Source organism: Liolophura sinensis, chromosome 1, assembly GCF_032854445.1.
Source record: "Liolophura sinensis isolate JHLJ2023 chromosome 1, CUHK_Ljap_v2, whole genome shotgun sequence".
Classification (NCBI taxonomy): Eukaryota; Metazoa; Mollusca; class Polyplacophora; order Chitonida; family Chitonidae; genus Liolophura; species Liolophura sinensis.
The window spans coordinates 32,641,024-32,657,402 of record NC_088295.1 but is presented as its reverse complement, the minus strand read 5'-3'; the positions used below and the strand labels follow the sequence as shown (position 1 = coordinate 32,657,402).

The 16,379-nt window shown below is 36.8% G+C and overlaps 1 protein-coding gene across 1 annotated transcript; it reads left to right on the top strand.

Annotated features, from left to right (window-relative positions):
* The first annotated feature begins 440 nt into the window (after window positions 1-440).
* On the top strand, window positions 441-15,151 carry LOC135480865 (angiopoietin-1 receptor-like). The gene is made up of 17 exons (XM_064760798.1): window positions 441-743; window positions 1,784-1,970; window positions 3,802-3,963; window positions 5,212-5,343; window positions 5,628-5,758; window positions 6,067-6,180; window positions 6,931-7,003; window positions 7,645-7,756; window positions 8,538-8,601; window positions 9,083-9,260; window positions 10,450-10,551; window positions 11,070-11,233; window positions 11,520-11,636; window positions 11,854-11,927; window positions 12,502-12,639; window positions 13,103-13,202; window positions 14,112-15,151. Exons 1-17 carry the CDS (start codon window positions 612-614, stop codon window positions 14,184-14,186), a joined length of 2,055 nt encoding a protein of 684 aa, XP_064616868.1. The 5' UTR covers window positions 441-611; the 3' UTR covers window positions 14,187-15,151.
* The last annotated feature ends 1,228 nt before the right edge of the window (window positions 15,152-16,379 follow it).

Sequence of the window (16,379 nt, the reverse complement as noted above, 5' to 3'; positions counted from 1 at the left end):
AGCATAGTCAGTTGGCAGTGTTAAGCTACATACAAGTAGCATAGTTAATTGGCAGTGTTGAGCTACATACAAGTAGCATAGTTAGTTGGCAGTGTTAAGCTACATACAAGTAGCATACTCAGTTGGCAGTGTTAAGCTACTTAGAAGTAGCATACTCAGTTGGGAGTGTTAAGCTACATACAAGTGGCATACTTAGTTGGCAGTGTTAAGCTACATACAGTGTTAAGCTACATACAAGTAGCATACTTAGTTGGCAGTGTTAAGCTACGTACAAGTAGCAATCAATTCTATATGCATATATATATAGTCATGTATTGATGTGTGTATAGTAATGGTGTACATGTAGCGAACAGAAGTCTAATTGTTTTTTTGTTTTTTTTCATTTACTAATTTTACAGGATTATACAATAAATATTTTCTCTCTATGGGTTGGTCAGTGTGAAAAATTAAGCACTGTTGTATACCACATGATACAGATTGATACTAAATAATTAATAACATTTGTTTAAACACTGGACATGTGGTCATGGTCGGTCTCCAGGGATTTTTGGGGGAAAAAAATATCTTTGCTGTCGTAATTCTCAGGTCCTTCCCCAGTCAACATCTCACTAATGTCGAAAACATCACGAAGTTTTGAGTTGGTGTGTGAGAGGACAGATACCAGTGTAAAGCATTTTCGCCTGCTGGTGTTCAAGGAAAACGACTGCCTTAGACAGGTTCACTTTACACAAGATGGTGTAGCGGTGAGTACAATACATGTAATTTATAAAAACCTCAAGGGTACATTTGTGTATATTGAAACTTCTAACACCGACGCCTATAGAAATGACATCTTGTCAATGTGCCAACCATGCCACTAAGTCCACTTTTATCTCCATTTGGAACACGTTATTTTAATTGAATAAACCTGCACTTATCTATAATTGTGAATACCATCCGCGATCTCCAGTCCTCGTATCTAGTGCACATTAATCCATTTTGTATAATCTGGCTTTTGTATAATCCCAACCCTTGCCTTTACCACTGTGGGGGCAAAAGAGGTCAGAGAAGGGAGATAATCGTCTTAATAAACAGTTTCTCAGATTAGTGAACACATTCTCTTAAACTTCAGTTTGACCAGTACATTGCTCAGCTTAGTCAAGAAGTGGGGTGACTTTGAGCTATTCAGGATGTGAAATAATGCATTAAGGTCACTCTCTGTCACTATACAGCGTAGTTCTCATATTTCATTGAATCAGTCATGGGGCGACCCATTAGGAATAACCAAGAGACATTGTATGGAAATGCGCGACTGATAAATGCGCGACTGATAAAGTCAGTAGGTCTTACGTGAAACTGGCACAGAGCTGGTCAGTATAAGTCCATTGTGGGCAATGATATCCTAAGAAGCAGTTTTACCTTGGCGAATGTGACAGAAAAAATTGCGTGTATGAAACAAATTCCTTTTTTAACAGACAAAGCTTCAAAAATGCCCTCAAATCTTGTGAAAACCAAAATTTTCTTGCAGTACGTGGGCGTGGTCAGTTCAAACAAGTTTTACTGTATATGTATTGTTGTATACTCACCATGCCTTTATGTGGCCCTTGAGTCATTGATACATATGTATATTTAGCTCCTTGTACTCAGCTTCCAGAGTGTGGAAGGCAAGTAGTTTCCACTTCATATCAGACCATATCCACACAGAGGTTGTCAAATACTTATTGGCAATATATTAATGGTGGTTCAGAAATTTCTCATCATACCAGTATGTTTGTTTAAAACTTTACTCATTTGTCTTCCTCAGTCACAAACGCAGACATTTTGTGGAAATGTGAGTTATGAGCAGTTTGGCAAAAGCCAGATGAACTTCACGTACAATGTCACAGACTTGTTCCCATACATTGAGTATAGACTGGAGATGTATCTGAAATCTAAAGGTGTAGATGAGAATCCTGATCCGGCTACGCTGAACGTCAGAACGAATCCTGAGGGTAAGATATCTTAGTTTGGGATAATCCATTAGCCTGTCATCTATCAATTGTTCCTCCATTTTCATTCCTCAGACCCTTAAGGCTAATCACTCCTCAGTGACGGTCCTCAGTGCTAAGTGCTAAGAGCTAAGGAGTGTTGTTTCTGTCTTTTTGTCAGTTTGACTATTTAGTAATAGAGACGTTTCAAGGTCGAACTCTTTCATTACTTCAAAAAAAATAGGTAAGAAACGTCCAACTGTATCATGTGATCTAGATAGCTGTTGACAAAGTTTGCCTTACATGACATTGTACTCTTTTCACGTTAACAATGAAATATTTCCAACTCAAAATTCCCCTGTTCTCACTGATTACTGTTTTTCTACAAGAGACTTGTACTTGATCCAAATTTAATCAAATTTGGTTGATACCTTTGTTATGAGAACTTTAACCTTAGCTATTCTGATATTTCGATTGATTGTTACATCATTGTAGTGTTATTAAGAAGTATTTGTTTTAATCTGGGAATAAGAGGCGGAGGGATATGAAACCGTGATGTTTGAGCCCATGGTGTCATACTTGCTATTGGTTTAGCCTGGGCATTTCTGCCACGAAGTCTGGGTAATGCTCGTTTTCTTGTCTTCTGTTGATCTTGACTCGGGCGCTTTTGTTCATAAAAGCCAAACCTGAGGAAGACATTCTCAAGGTATCTGAGACCATTTCTTCATGATCTCCCGTGTGTTGTTATTCTGTCTTCCCAGCACCCCCTCCCCCCCCCCATTGTGACTTAGAAACATAGGTACCCCCCCCCCCCCACCCACACACACACACACCCAGCTCTCCTAGTTTCCTCCCACCATAATGTTGGCCGCTGTCCCGTAAGTGAAATATTCTTGCGCATGGCGTAAAACACCAATCAAATAAATAAATAGTAACGGTTGTAAAAGTCCTTCTCTGAGACTCTTAATTGCTACTTGATCCCCAATTGTTAACCCACTTTAGCTGTTCTGACTTAAAAATATAGCTTTTAAAGAAAATTTCTAAGACATTAAAAGACACCATCTTAAAGCAAAACAGTATTTTGTTTAACTTCAAAAATTATGTATACATAATTTATCTTACAACTGATATACATTTAAGCGTTACCCTAATTCTTCAACCACCACTGTGATCAATATTTTGAAACATTCTAAGATGGGAGTCTGGGGGGGGGGGGGCGTAGAGAAATAATTTTCACAGTTTAATAAAACTTGCATCTTTAGTGACACAAACAAATCATTTTAGCATCGTTTTCATGATAATTCTGTGCATAAATTTCTCTGAATAAAGTGCTTTAGTGGTAGAAAAGGTTGAAGATTTACAGCATACACACCATATAAGTGCAGTATCCCTGAGTAGGACTTAAAACACTAGATATCATTTATTGTATTTTTCTGTCTTGATTCCTGTTTGAAATAAATCCCATTGTTCATAATTCTAAAAAGCTTGCTGCAGGCATCTGCGTGTTCTTTGATTAATATGTTTGGTTGCACAGAAGAATATTTTACATTGGGGCCTGCGACGATTCTTTCGCCTTAAGCATTAAAATCTAGCCACAAGGTGAAACAAAGGAGTTATTGGTTTCATTTAAATATACAACATATAAATCGGTACCACGTGTACATGTATAGTATAGTAGGATAGTATATTTAAGCTTTTCTGTACAGCTCTTAGCTAGAAATAAGTCTACACTAGTTGCTTTCTGTATGGTGGTCTGGAAATCTTTGTAACCACTCTCTATTCATTTTAAATCTTTGCTTTTTGAGCTAGAGCATTCATTCATTTCTTTCTTTTGTATTCTTTTTTTTTTTTACAGTGCCATCTAAAATAAAGAACACAAATGTGACAGTGGAAGGAGCTAAGAATGCCAGTGTATGTTGGAGTCCGCCAGAACCTTTCCCTGGTCCTACAAACTACACACTGACTCTGGTGGATTTGGGAGAGGAACCACAGCGAGACAGGAAGCAAGTTATCACTGGTAAGTGAGCTCAGTAATAAAGACAAATGTGACAATGGTCAGGGCTAAGAATGTGAGTGTATGTTGGAGGCCACCAGTACCTTTCCCTGGTCCTACAAACTACACACTGACTCTGGTGGATCTAGGAGAGGATCTGCGACAGGCACTGTGTGATTATTGGTAAGTGAGATCAGTAATAAAGACAAATGCGACAGTGGTCAGAGCTAAGAATGTGAATGTATGTTAGAGGCCACCAGAGCCTTTCCCTACTGCTACAAACTACACACTGACTCAGGTGAATTTGGGAGAGAAAGCACATCAAGACAGAGAGTAAATTATTGCTGGTAAGTGAGCTGAGTAATAAAGAAAACAAATGTGACAGTGGACAAAGCTAAGAATGTGAGTACGTCTTGAGTCTGCCAGAACATTACTGTGGTCCTCACTCTGGTAGATCTGGGAGAGGACTCATGGCCAGACAGACAGCTTGTTATGATCGGTCAGGTGTAGTCCTTTGTACCCTATAGTTCACAAATGCTCACTAGTTTAATACACCAATATAAAGAGGATCTTGTTTTAGAGTCAGTGTTTATTGGGAGTCAAATAATAGATTATCTTTTGTGTACAATATGAAACATTTGTATGTAAACATTAGCTAGAGTCTGATGTCATTGATTATGTACATGTACAAAGCGCATTGATACTGATCGGCTTTACATGGAAAGTTAAGCTAACAAGAATATATAATAATCAGCATGGGCGTGACTCCGCCTACCACTGATTCACTGTTGGTTTTCTAGAATGTAGTCACGAGAGATAAGGGAGGAGGCTACATTTTAATCATCTAAAACATCGAGTACAACGTTAAACCCCAAGCACTCACTCACTCTAAAATAACGAAATGCTTAACACGGCGCTTCAGGATATTAAAATTGCGTGGATTATCACGCCCAGTGATCACTCTGTTGAGGTTTTGAAACAAGGTCAAGATAAATCGAAATTAGTTGGAACAATAATAATTACTAATAATTAAATCCAAAGGCAAATAAAAATGGAGGGTATGTGCCTGATGCACAGTGTGGTTCTCGTACTGATGGAATACTTTGTTAATATTTACATTTGTTTTACTGACATACATAATGTCTGAACTTTGGTCCATCAGGTCTCTCTAAATAGAAATGAAAGTGTGCCAGATGGAAGAACTTAGAGTTGTCAATTGTGTGACCCATATAAGCCTGGACATGATACATGGACCTTATGTTTGTGTTACAGGTTTTTACAGAACATGTAAGACCATCGATTCTTTAGAGGAATTTTGGCCGTATAAAGTGAAGGTGGTGGCTTCAACAACAGCGGGAAAAGGCTTACCTAAAGATACAGCTGAGTTTAGAACACAGGAAACAGGTTAGTACAGTAAAACAGGGTAGAACTCATTTTATCAAGCTGTGTATTTACATGCACATTGCCTGTTGTCTGAAACGTGCCAAACTAGAACAAGGGGCAGTTAGGTGCATTTAGAGGTTCCCTTGGCAGTTCTTTACACACCAACACATGTTTCAATATAAATACAAATATTGCCAAAACTATTAAATATATAGTGTAAGCATTATATTTTATTGAAGTCAATTTGTGCATTAATTCAAGTGGCATATTATACTTAAAAAGACTTGTTTTCCTTATGTTCTTAGCACCGGGTAAAGTGACGAAATTAACGGTTAATCAAGACGGAGAAAGCTTTTCCACGGCCAAGGTAACGTGGATGCCACCTGCTCCAAGAGACAGAAATGCCGATATACATCATTTTCTCTTGAGATATAAGGTAAGCAGAGTACAGTTCTATTACCACTTCATGACTGCGTACTTCCCAACTTAGACGACAAGTATTAAGAATGTGTAAATGTGTTCAAGTGGTTAAAACATTTTACACTTCAAAACACTTCTGCATTTGATTGAAGCCATATAGTAAGCCATATATATACAGCGTATACCCAGTTTTAATATTTTAGATACGTTTCATACATACTGGAGTTTATATAAGAGTTTTGCATAATTATTTACCATTGTTGCATATACCAGATATATAATTTCATTGATGGCATTTTTGTTAGCATCAGTTTTATTTCGTAGATTTCAGGCACTGACGAAAACAACGTGACATCACTAACCATATTATGGTCAGAGTCTAGATCAGAATATTCACAACCTGTGCTAGTTCAACCAGGACAGACATACAGTTTTCAGGTATGTAAGTAAATGAAAGACTATTATTCAGTGGGAGAGCGGGCCTCGCTATAGCGGTTAAAGATGCTTGTCTTTAAACCGCTAGCACACACTAGGTGCGGGTTCAAATCCAGCGTTGGCCAGGGAATTTCTTGATTCCGCTGCTCTGAATACATGTAGAACATTGGTCAACGACAACGTTTGTTTGGCCGCATATACAGTTTAGCGTTCATTGAAGACGGCTTGTCGTCCATCAACATATATGTTTAAGTGATTTACCCCGGCCAACCCGGTTTACTTCACCTATAGAAGTGAAAAACTCTTTCGTATATGATTAATCAAGAATCAGAAAAATAAAACAAATTTAGTCAGTGGATATGCAATTTGAGATCACTGCATATGTTTTCCTAATTCTGCTTAAACTGTTATGTTTATAAGTTGCTACTATTGAAGCTTTTACATGAACAGTTAACTGAAACTGAAATAAAACCTTAGCTGAGGTAAATTGACAAGAGGCCGTATTTCACCGATTATCTGTGACCAGTTGCAATATATCACACTGCCGTTGCTGCTGTCGTTTACTCTATACATGTATTCTGTAGTCTTATACAAACATTTTAATATAACTCCTAGTTTTTCTTTGTCATCAGGAATGACAGCACTATAGCATGTCAATGGCTATTTAAACCGGTTCTTATAATTCCACTAGAAATAATCAAATTCAAAAAATTAATACGATTCTGATATCGTTTTCTACATTTTTATCTGTAGGTATCTGCTATGTCCACAAAGTTTGACGGAGAATTAGCAGAAGTGACGTATGAGGCACCTCAGGAGAATACAAGTAAGGAACAAATAGTGTGGAGAGGTGAAATAATTATGTAACGTATATGTATAAGACCTCAATTACAGGTAAAGGAAAGGAATGTAATATTGATCGAATATATGTTCTCTTCAACCAGATATAAACGGGAAATATTGACTGTATCATCCAAAAATGTACACGGTAAAACCAACACCCGATATTTGACAGTAAGCAAAGACAAAAAATGCCCTGTTTAATAAAATATTGAACACATAGGTATTTGTAAGCTTGGTGTAACTCTATATTGTAACTGAGGCCTCCGTGGCGGAGGTGGTTAGCACTCAAGCATAGAGCAATGACCCTGGAATCTCTCATCGAGTTCACGCCTAGCTCATGCTGGTTTCCTCTCTGGCCATACGTGGAAAGGTCTGCAGCAACCTGCGGATGGTTGTGGCTTTCCCCCGGGTTCTGCCTGGTTTCATCCCACTATAATGCTGACTGCCGTGGTATAAATGAAATATTCATGCGTACAGCGTAAAACATCAATCAAATAAATAAATAAATATTGTAACCGACTGGCTCTGTTTTGGAACGAAGAAACATTTACTTTGATCTATACACCCAGATATTGGGTCTGTCGTGTCATTACAACAGCGTATGTTATATTCTTATCACAACAGGTCCTGAAGGCTTAGATGACGGGAACGGTGGCATGATTGCCATGGGTGTTATAATAGCAGCCCTGGCAATCATACTGATTGCTTTTCTAGTTGTATTTCTAATCATCAGAAGGTTTGTACATTGTATCATGCTGGGGGTACAACACAAGATGCGCTGTCTATTATGCAGATATTTTCTCAAGCCTGGAAATAATTTTTAAGTTGGTGTGTGACATAACTGGCAAATTTTCCAGCTATATCCTCTTCTTTAGAAAGTTAGGATATTATTTGATTGGCAGCTTTTTCCTGTACCAAATGGGTTGTCCCGTTTCAAAACATTGTTTGATCCAAAAATTATTTTTGTTCTGTTGCTTAAGTATTTTGAGTTCCCAGGTTACCTCAGAATATTTTGAAAGCTTGTGAGGTATAAAAACATGAAAATATGTACATTAGGTATACTAGGATTAGATGCGAAAAGCTTAGAAATCCTCTGAATAATTTGAAAACCTTGAAATAACTTTAAATCTTGTGTAAAACCATGGAAATACTCAGAATTGTTTGGATACTCTAGAAATACATCCAATTTCATGTTCAGCACAAATGTAGCTGATGTTAAATGTGATATTGGCATGACTAATTGCCATCTACACATCAAAGTATTTAGTCATGTAATGTTTGAATGGTTGAAGCAGCCAACTTATATTGTTGAAGTCCAATATTTCGATATCTATATTTCCGCCATTCTCCGATAGGTTATTTCTAATTTTTTCTTCAGCCATCCCGAAGTCTATCCAGATAAGTCTTGAATTCTGTTATATTTTTTTTTCTGGTCTTCCACCTTTTGTCCAAGTTTCCAGGGAATTTCTGCGGAAGGATTGATAGGGTGTGAAGTGATCTTTGATATTTGTTTTCAGGCGTCGTCATGAGAGACCTAGGGCTGAAGACTTGAATATGGATCCTTATGAGACAATGAAACCAGTAAGACAGTTGTTGTTATAGTAACGCTTTGATAGCCTAACATATGTTGTTACCACAATCATAGGCTACGTTTGATGTAATGTTTTTGAGATGGTATTCTTTTCGTTTTGAAGGATAATTTAAATATTGGTTAAAGTATATGCTAATAATGTATAAGTCAGGTAAAATCTGCGATATACCTTATTTGTATCTGTCTCTATTGACTTATATGTGTCTTTGATGTTACACTCTGTACTCAAAAAAATCCCACATGCCTAATAGCAAAAACCTGACTGACAGAGCCCCGATAAAACCGATCAACCCACCAGATAGGGGTGTCCACATGACAACCCTCCTGACTGAACCTTTTCTTCTAATCTGTGCAGAAAAGTAACCGAAATAATGTAGTAAGAATGATGAGCGATGATCTGTTTATAAATTACAAATATTTGCTCAGTTTTGAGCGGAAAATCTCCTTTTCAATCACTTGATCACCTTCCAGGCTTCAGTCAATGCAGAGAGGAAATACGAGGGTATGCGATTTGATCAACTTGAGATATCAGCATTCCGTCTGAGACTTTCTAATGAAAATCTGAACAAAGGTAAACATAAAGTGCTAAAAGGAACACTTCAGGAGACTGATGGGCATCAGAGGAGCGTCGCCATCAGAAAAATCACAGGTAAATTGACATGTAATTAGTAGTATCTTTATTAACGCAATTGTTTTGAGACAAAAGAGTTCATATAGGAAAACAAGACTCTACTATATTTGTTACGATGAGTCATGCTAAACAAAGTGCTAGTTCAGTCCATCCCTTTGAGGCGTTAGAATAATAATTATGTTCAAGACCACAACAAAATTGTGAACATAATTTTCTTGAAAATAAACGAAGCTTACCAAAACCCCGAAGAGGATGCGTACGTTCCCTTAACCCGAGTGGCTGCTTTCCAGGGTGGCCCTTCGTCTCACATCTTTCAGACACAAAAACAATAACAATATACTTATAAATATACCAATATCATTAAAAAAATCTGAAACACACAACTTTCTCTAAAAAGCGAACATTAAAGGGTAAACTGTTTTGTTGCTGTTTAAAAAATCTTATTTTTACGACAGGTAAAATACTAGATCACACAATATACAAAAATTCATAAAGATCAATATCAAAACATTCCTGCATAGAAATTTAGATGGGAAATGTAAAACACAGATCACAGACATTTTAGTAATCTTTGTTTAAAACCACTTATTGATGGAGAGTCCCTCATCCTATCTGGTAAGATGTTGACCCACGAAAGCCAAAATTTCTTTATTTTACTCTCAGTTAAACATCTTGCAATATTTTGGCTGTGTCTCTTTCTTGGTTCATGATCACGTGCACTTGAATGTAGTTTAAAGTGATCTGCATAGTGCACATATTTGTAAACTCATGTTGTGGTCCTGTCTCTCTCTTACATTTAACCAGTTGAGATTAGAGAGCATTTGGTATACAGGTTAACGTTTACCCTGACCTTAAAATAACTCCGGCACGTTTGTTTTGCAAAACTTGCAAACAATTCGTTAACTGGCCCGATAACATTGCAGTAATCAATAAGAGGTAATGCCAGAGATGAGGAGTTGCTTACCATTGATATGTGTAATTACTGACAGCAATGCAAGAACCAAGCATTCAATTCATCGGTATTTGCAACGATAGAATTTAAAAACATTTGCCTTTATGGCTCTCTTCGTTTCCTGCCATGCTTATGGATCGCATCAAGTAGCTTGGTCTACAGAAAAAAATTTGAGCAGTACACTCAGAATTGATAGAATTAGAGTAAATATATGGTGGATTGATGACTACAATGTGTTCATTTTTCATATTAAAGGAGCCAATCCGTTTGACCGATGTAAGGCAGAGATAGATATTATGCGGAATATTGGAGCCCATCCACACGTCGTGTGCTTCCTGGGTTACTCCATACAAGATGGTAAGTCCTTGTCTCATCTACTCACTCACTGGTGTTATCAGCAACACCATAGTTCGAAAATGGCCAAGCAATCACACTACGGTCACTACTTCCTTTCATGTGAAAAAGAGTCTGATCTTACCATACGTTAGCACATTACTGTTTGTCAAGTCTTTAACATCCAAGCAGTAGTGAAAAAGTGCTTGAACAGGGTGGGCTTGTCTTATGGCACCATATTATTCATTTATTTATTTGATTGGTGTTTTACGCCATACTCGAGAAAATTGGCTGTATATTATATCTACCTATTAATAAATAAGTTCGCTTCATCCTGCCGGAAACTCGACTGATATCATTTAACTCAACACGTGGCTGCAATTTCTTCTACAAATTTAATAGGGATAAAGGAATGACCCGAGGTAGTTAGTTGTTTGGCCGTGTTCAGCGGCTTATATACAGGTTCATTTCGTGACAACAGACAGCCGTAACTTTTTAGATAACTTTGTCTGTTAATGGTGTCTATGTGTTCCAATTTGAAGATAACACCGTTTTCTTGATCAACGGCTTTGAAGAAAGGGGCGATTTACAGAGTTTTCTGAGGGATAAAAGACGAAGTGCATCAAACACAGAACTGACAGAAGCTAATCTCTTGCTCTTTGCTGAAAATGTGGCCGAGGGTATGGCGCATCTATCACAGCTAGAGGTATGGGTGAAACGTAGATGAATTGCCACAACCATTAGTATTAGTAAGCGAGAGTGACCAGTATGGTTACTACTGTGAAGACTGCCTGTTGAAAACATTTATTGTTTTTAGTTCATTATTCATTACAGTCCAGATAGTTCAATTTTGTAGAACATTGAGCATTTAATGCCACAATTCAACCAAACGGAAATGCAAAAATAACACTAAACATATATCTTTGTCGACAAAATGTTCCCTGGTTTTTGCCAGCACTGAGTAAGCTCCCTGTGCTAAATCTCCTCCATAGATCCTTCATGGAGACCTGCGAGCTGTGAACGTTCTGGTTGGTGGAGACTTCTCGGCAAAGATATCTGGCCTACAGCATGCAAGGCCGGTAGGATTCGAACCAAAAGATTTGGCTAAGGTAACTTTGATAGGATTTCTGTAGCAAAATCAAAGAGTAAGCATATAATTACATCCAAATATATACTAGGCTTTGCAAAGTTGTTTTGTATTTTTAGCAACTGAAAAATTAATGTAAATTTTCAGTTGAAGTTAAAGCAGTTTTTGTATCAGAGAAATACATGTATTTTATCTTACAGTATTCTTGCGTTCATTCTGAAAATAATTTTTCGTTCTAGTTCACCTTTCCGCTGTGCAGATGGGCTTCGGTTGAGACTCTGGAGGGGAAGGTCTACACAAAACAGAGTGAAGTGTGAGGGCTTTTAATTGAATTTACCGTATACCGCAGTTGGACTTAAATATGTGACATTCCATCATGAAATTGCCCTTTGAACTGTCTACTGCAGACGTTGTACGTCATGGAAAGGGCAAGAAAAACAGTCCTGAACCAGCTGTTTAAAAGTATAGAACTTAAGCCGCGTACATGTTAATCTTAGTTCAAGCTAAAGTGCCTAAGTTATTTTATGTAAGCAAAAGCGTTTTGTCAGCACTGTCGTCTGGCCTGTGTAATCAGTTGTTTCATCTAAGTTTTCTTTTAGTCCATAAAGTACCAAACAAGTCAGGTTACTGAACTTTTGTGAAAACGAGTTGTCCCTAAAAGCGGTTACTTGGACTGAATCGCACTGTGACGTGAATAAGCGACTATACTCTGGATTTTCATGTTTAACTTCAAATAACTGTCTGAAATGGGATGATGGAAATCAACGTAAAGACTATGTACACAACCTCGGGTGGAACTGTCCTTTTAAGTTTTATCTCATAGTATCACCTTTTAGACTGACTGACCATCTGGAATATATCAAGGCGTAGGTTATTGTCTTCTACAGGTGGTCATTTGGTGTATTGATGTGGGAAATCATGACCTACGGAGCGACACCTTATGGGAAGATGAAGTCCAAGGAGATACGCCACCTTCTCAGCCAAAACTGTCGTCTGGCTTGCCCTAAATCCTGTCAAATTCCATTGTAAGCATTATACTTGCTTAAATATTGCCGTGATTGAATTTGCTGATATAAGTGCTTATCGCTGTTCCCGTTGTCCTATTTAATTTTGTAATTATCTCCTACTAGTGCCATTGGGGAACCCATGTGTCAATAAGCTACACAACATTTGCTGGTATATTTTTCCAAAACGGTCCGTCACATAGGATTATTACTTGGTATGCGACTTTATCATGACAAGCTACAGGTCAAGTTCGAGATTCGGACAGTGTCGTCTAATATGAACAAAATGATGGCCATTTCCGTTGTAGACTATAACATAGCCATTATTCTGAGGGATCAAACCGCTAATGCTAAAAGCAATATAGACTTCCAGAGTGCTTGTTCATTTACTTTATATTTTCATAACCCATTGTTCATGAATATTTTAGTTATCTTTCAAGTTTATAGATTTGCTGATAACATGGTCATTCTGTTGCCCTCAAAGGTACACTGTAATGTTAGAGTGTTGGAAAGACGACCCTGCTGAACGACCTTCCTTTCAGGATTTGTCACGCAGACTGGTCGATATGACAACAGATGTACAGGTACACCTTTGCAGTTTTTAATGGGGAATCTTATATTAGCCGCCTTATACACCGGTACAGGAGGGAACAATATGTTTTTCCCTGGTCTGGCCCCTTGACGTCTTGTCAGTATGAATATTATGAAAAGGCACCATAGTATGAATACTGAGTGTCCAGAGCGTTCTGATGTGTGGTCCCAAAAAGCTCCAAGTGACTCAGTGGAGTTACTGTTTGGAAACAAAAGATCTACTTCGTGGAACTTTCTGTCTATATATGGGCAGTTCTTCTCTTAGAGTTAATATTGTGCTGATAACCTTTTCGAAATGTCACGCAAATAATTTAACACACTATATAAAATTAGTGTGGAATAGAACTGTCAAAGTCCATATAACTAAAAAAAAATTAATCTGTTAAATTCAACAGAAAGTCTGTTGTTTGAATGATACTACGTGTAGAATGTATTCTGTTATTATAACACAATATTGTGTCATATTTAACGTGATACCCTCTTAGTCTAATAAAATGGTTATGTTGAATAAATAGAATATCTGTGTTTTATTTAACAGAATAATTTGCTGTGACAACGAATACATTCTAGCTTCACTTAGACATTAGACTTTCTGTTAAATTTAACAGGTTCACTTTTTTTGGTGTAGTATAAGGCTCTTAAATCATTGTTGACTTGGTGTGGAATTAAGTTTCCACAAGTATTTTTATGTATCAAAAATCTTTATTTGTTTATTTGATCGTTGCATAACGCCATGATGGATAATTTTTCACTTACACAAGGCGGCTATCAAAAATATGTTGAAAAAGTATTATTTCACTGTTACAACATGCCTTTAGTGGATACCACTTTCCTAAAATGACTGGAAGTATATCAGTCATACAACGTCAATGAACCATTCTTTCCTTGTTCTTACGTTTCAGCAATACATGAACATTGGAATATACGAAAGTCTCGACTTCAAGTTTGAAGAAGCGAGGGCAGACAGCAGCTACTAAGGAATGAATATTAAAATGTTGTCCTGAGGTATTCGGTTTACCCCTTATGGGCAATGCCATAAACTGAGAATGTGAGTGAAAAAACAACAAGTGTTAATATTATATTTTGTAAAGTTTTATATGTTTGTGTCTTTCCTGATGAAAGATATATTGTTTTACACAGGTATATGTTTTATTTCAAAAACGGTTTCACCCCTTTATACATATGTAAATTATATTGATTTTTTGTGAAATTCTGGGAGCTATTTGTAATGAAATTTAACTATTTATAGTAAGTGTATCAATGGTATCCGTGGTTATCCGTCTGCAATATTTTTATATTATGTATGGTACATACTCATGTTACAAAGTACAGTATGTATTATAGATTTAAGCTTTATTAAATATTTTGGGGAGTAAAATAAAATGTCAAACAAATGTCCTTTTTGCGTATGCATGGTTTAAAGTACTTACCGCCTCAGTAACAGGTGCCATGGACTTTGTGTTTATCTATGTATATAACTAAAACATCAGTATCACTGACTACTTTTCATTTGTATTGGTATGTAGTGCTTGTGATATATTTACCTAAACGAAACACAGCTGCGCGTAAATAAGTTATAACTAAAACTTTGTACTACACATACTATTAAATATCTCATTTCAGAAAATTTGACTGCATCATATGAACTTGTATACCCCTTATGGTTTACCACTTTACCAAACAAACAATTTATATGTTTATTATTTATGGAAACTTATCTTCACCCTATCTCTACACATACTATTAAATATGTCATTTGAGAAACTTTTTTACTACTGCATTTTTCTGCATCAAATGAACTTGTATACCCCTTATGCTTTACCACTTTACCAAACAAACAATTTATACGTTTATTGTTTATGGAAACTTATCTTCATCCTATCTCTCTGATATTTAAACATTTAGAGTTTTGCTGAAAAGTAATCTTGCGCTAAATGATGGAACTCTGTTCTTATGTAAGTGTAAATTACATAAGAACAATAAACAGAGAAAGTATTTCTTAAAAAGTAATTCTTCATATTTCTTTTCAGTTATTCATTCATAAATTAAAAATAGGTAAATCTTTTATTAAGACTCTTCCCATTTCCGTTGTTGAGTGAGTAAAGGTTCAAAAATCACTCACGTATGAACAAGTTTATATCGGGTCGTCGTGCCTTATAAGATCTACCTAAGATAAATACCAGTTACCTTGCACCAGACTGAAGTTGTATATATATACAAATCTGAATGGAAATGTTTCATCTGAACAGCAGATGCAACAGAGCAACGTAAACATTCATGTGAGGTTACTGTGTCTTTCATTACATTTGACTAAAAAAAGGATGAGTTACAGTAAAAAAAACTGTGAGATGCTCCTCGGTCCTGCTTTTGACAATACCTCTGTACTAAAGTATATGCCGACGGTAATTCAAAACTTTATGTCTGAGAGACGAAAGTATGTGCACCGACCCAAGTAAGTGTGTCACATATTCGATGCAACTTTTCAGATTCATGAGTTTTTCCTGGATTAGTGTCCATACATTCATGAGCAAATGATAGAAATCGTGACCCACGGATCCAAAACGACGCATATGTGAGGTTGACGGATGCATACGGATGTCAGATGCAAACAAAAGTTTAACCTGTGACGCATGATTCTCCTATAATGAGCTTGCAGAACACCTGACCCAGAAACCATTCAGGGTCCAGATAGGCCTAATCATGAATTATGCAAAACTTATGTACGTATCCAGCTGATTTCAAATTCAATATGAGGATACACAAACTGACCCTGCATTCATAACTGTCCAATGGATCAATAGATAGCTGTACCCCTGTAAAGAATCTCTTGCTGTAACATCGACAATCACTTTTGTTTTTATTTATTCATTGGTGTTTTGCGCTCAAGGATATTTCAACTTTTCTGCGTGAATATCCTTTCTCCAGTTTGTTGACCAGCCATGTTCTTCCTAAGAAAAACTTACGCTTAATGTTTCCCCGTTTTCATTTGTATTTATTATAAGGAGGTCTTAGTGCCACTTGCCCACAGGGAAATGAAAGCAAATAATTTGAATTGTACATAAGTCTGTTGGAAATTAAGTTCCGGTAGAGGGGTTAAACTGTTGGAGTCTGTATATAAATACTTATATAACACTTATGTAAGTGTTAAGTAATCCTTCCTGTTTTTATTA

Coding starts and splice junctions, on each gene's coding strand:
- LOC135480865 (XM_064760798.1), top strand. CDS start 612: ATGTCGAAAACATCACGAAGTTTTGAGTTGGTGTGTGAGAGGACAGAT. Junction 10,552..11,069: donor GGGTTACTCCATACAAGATG/GTAAGTCCTTGT, acceptor TCCAATTTGAAG/ATAACACCGTTTTCTTGATC. Junction 12,640..13,102: donor AAATCCTGTCAAATTCCATT/GTAAGCATTATA, acceptor TTGCCCTCAAAG/GTACACTGTAATGTTAGAGT.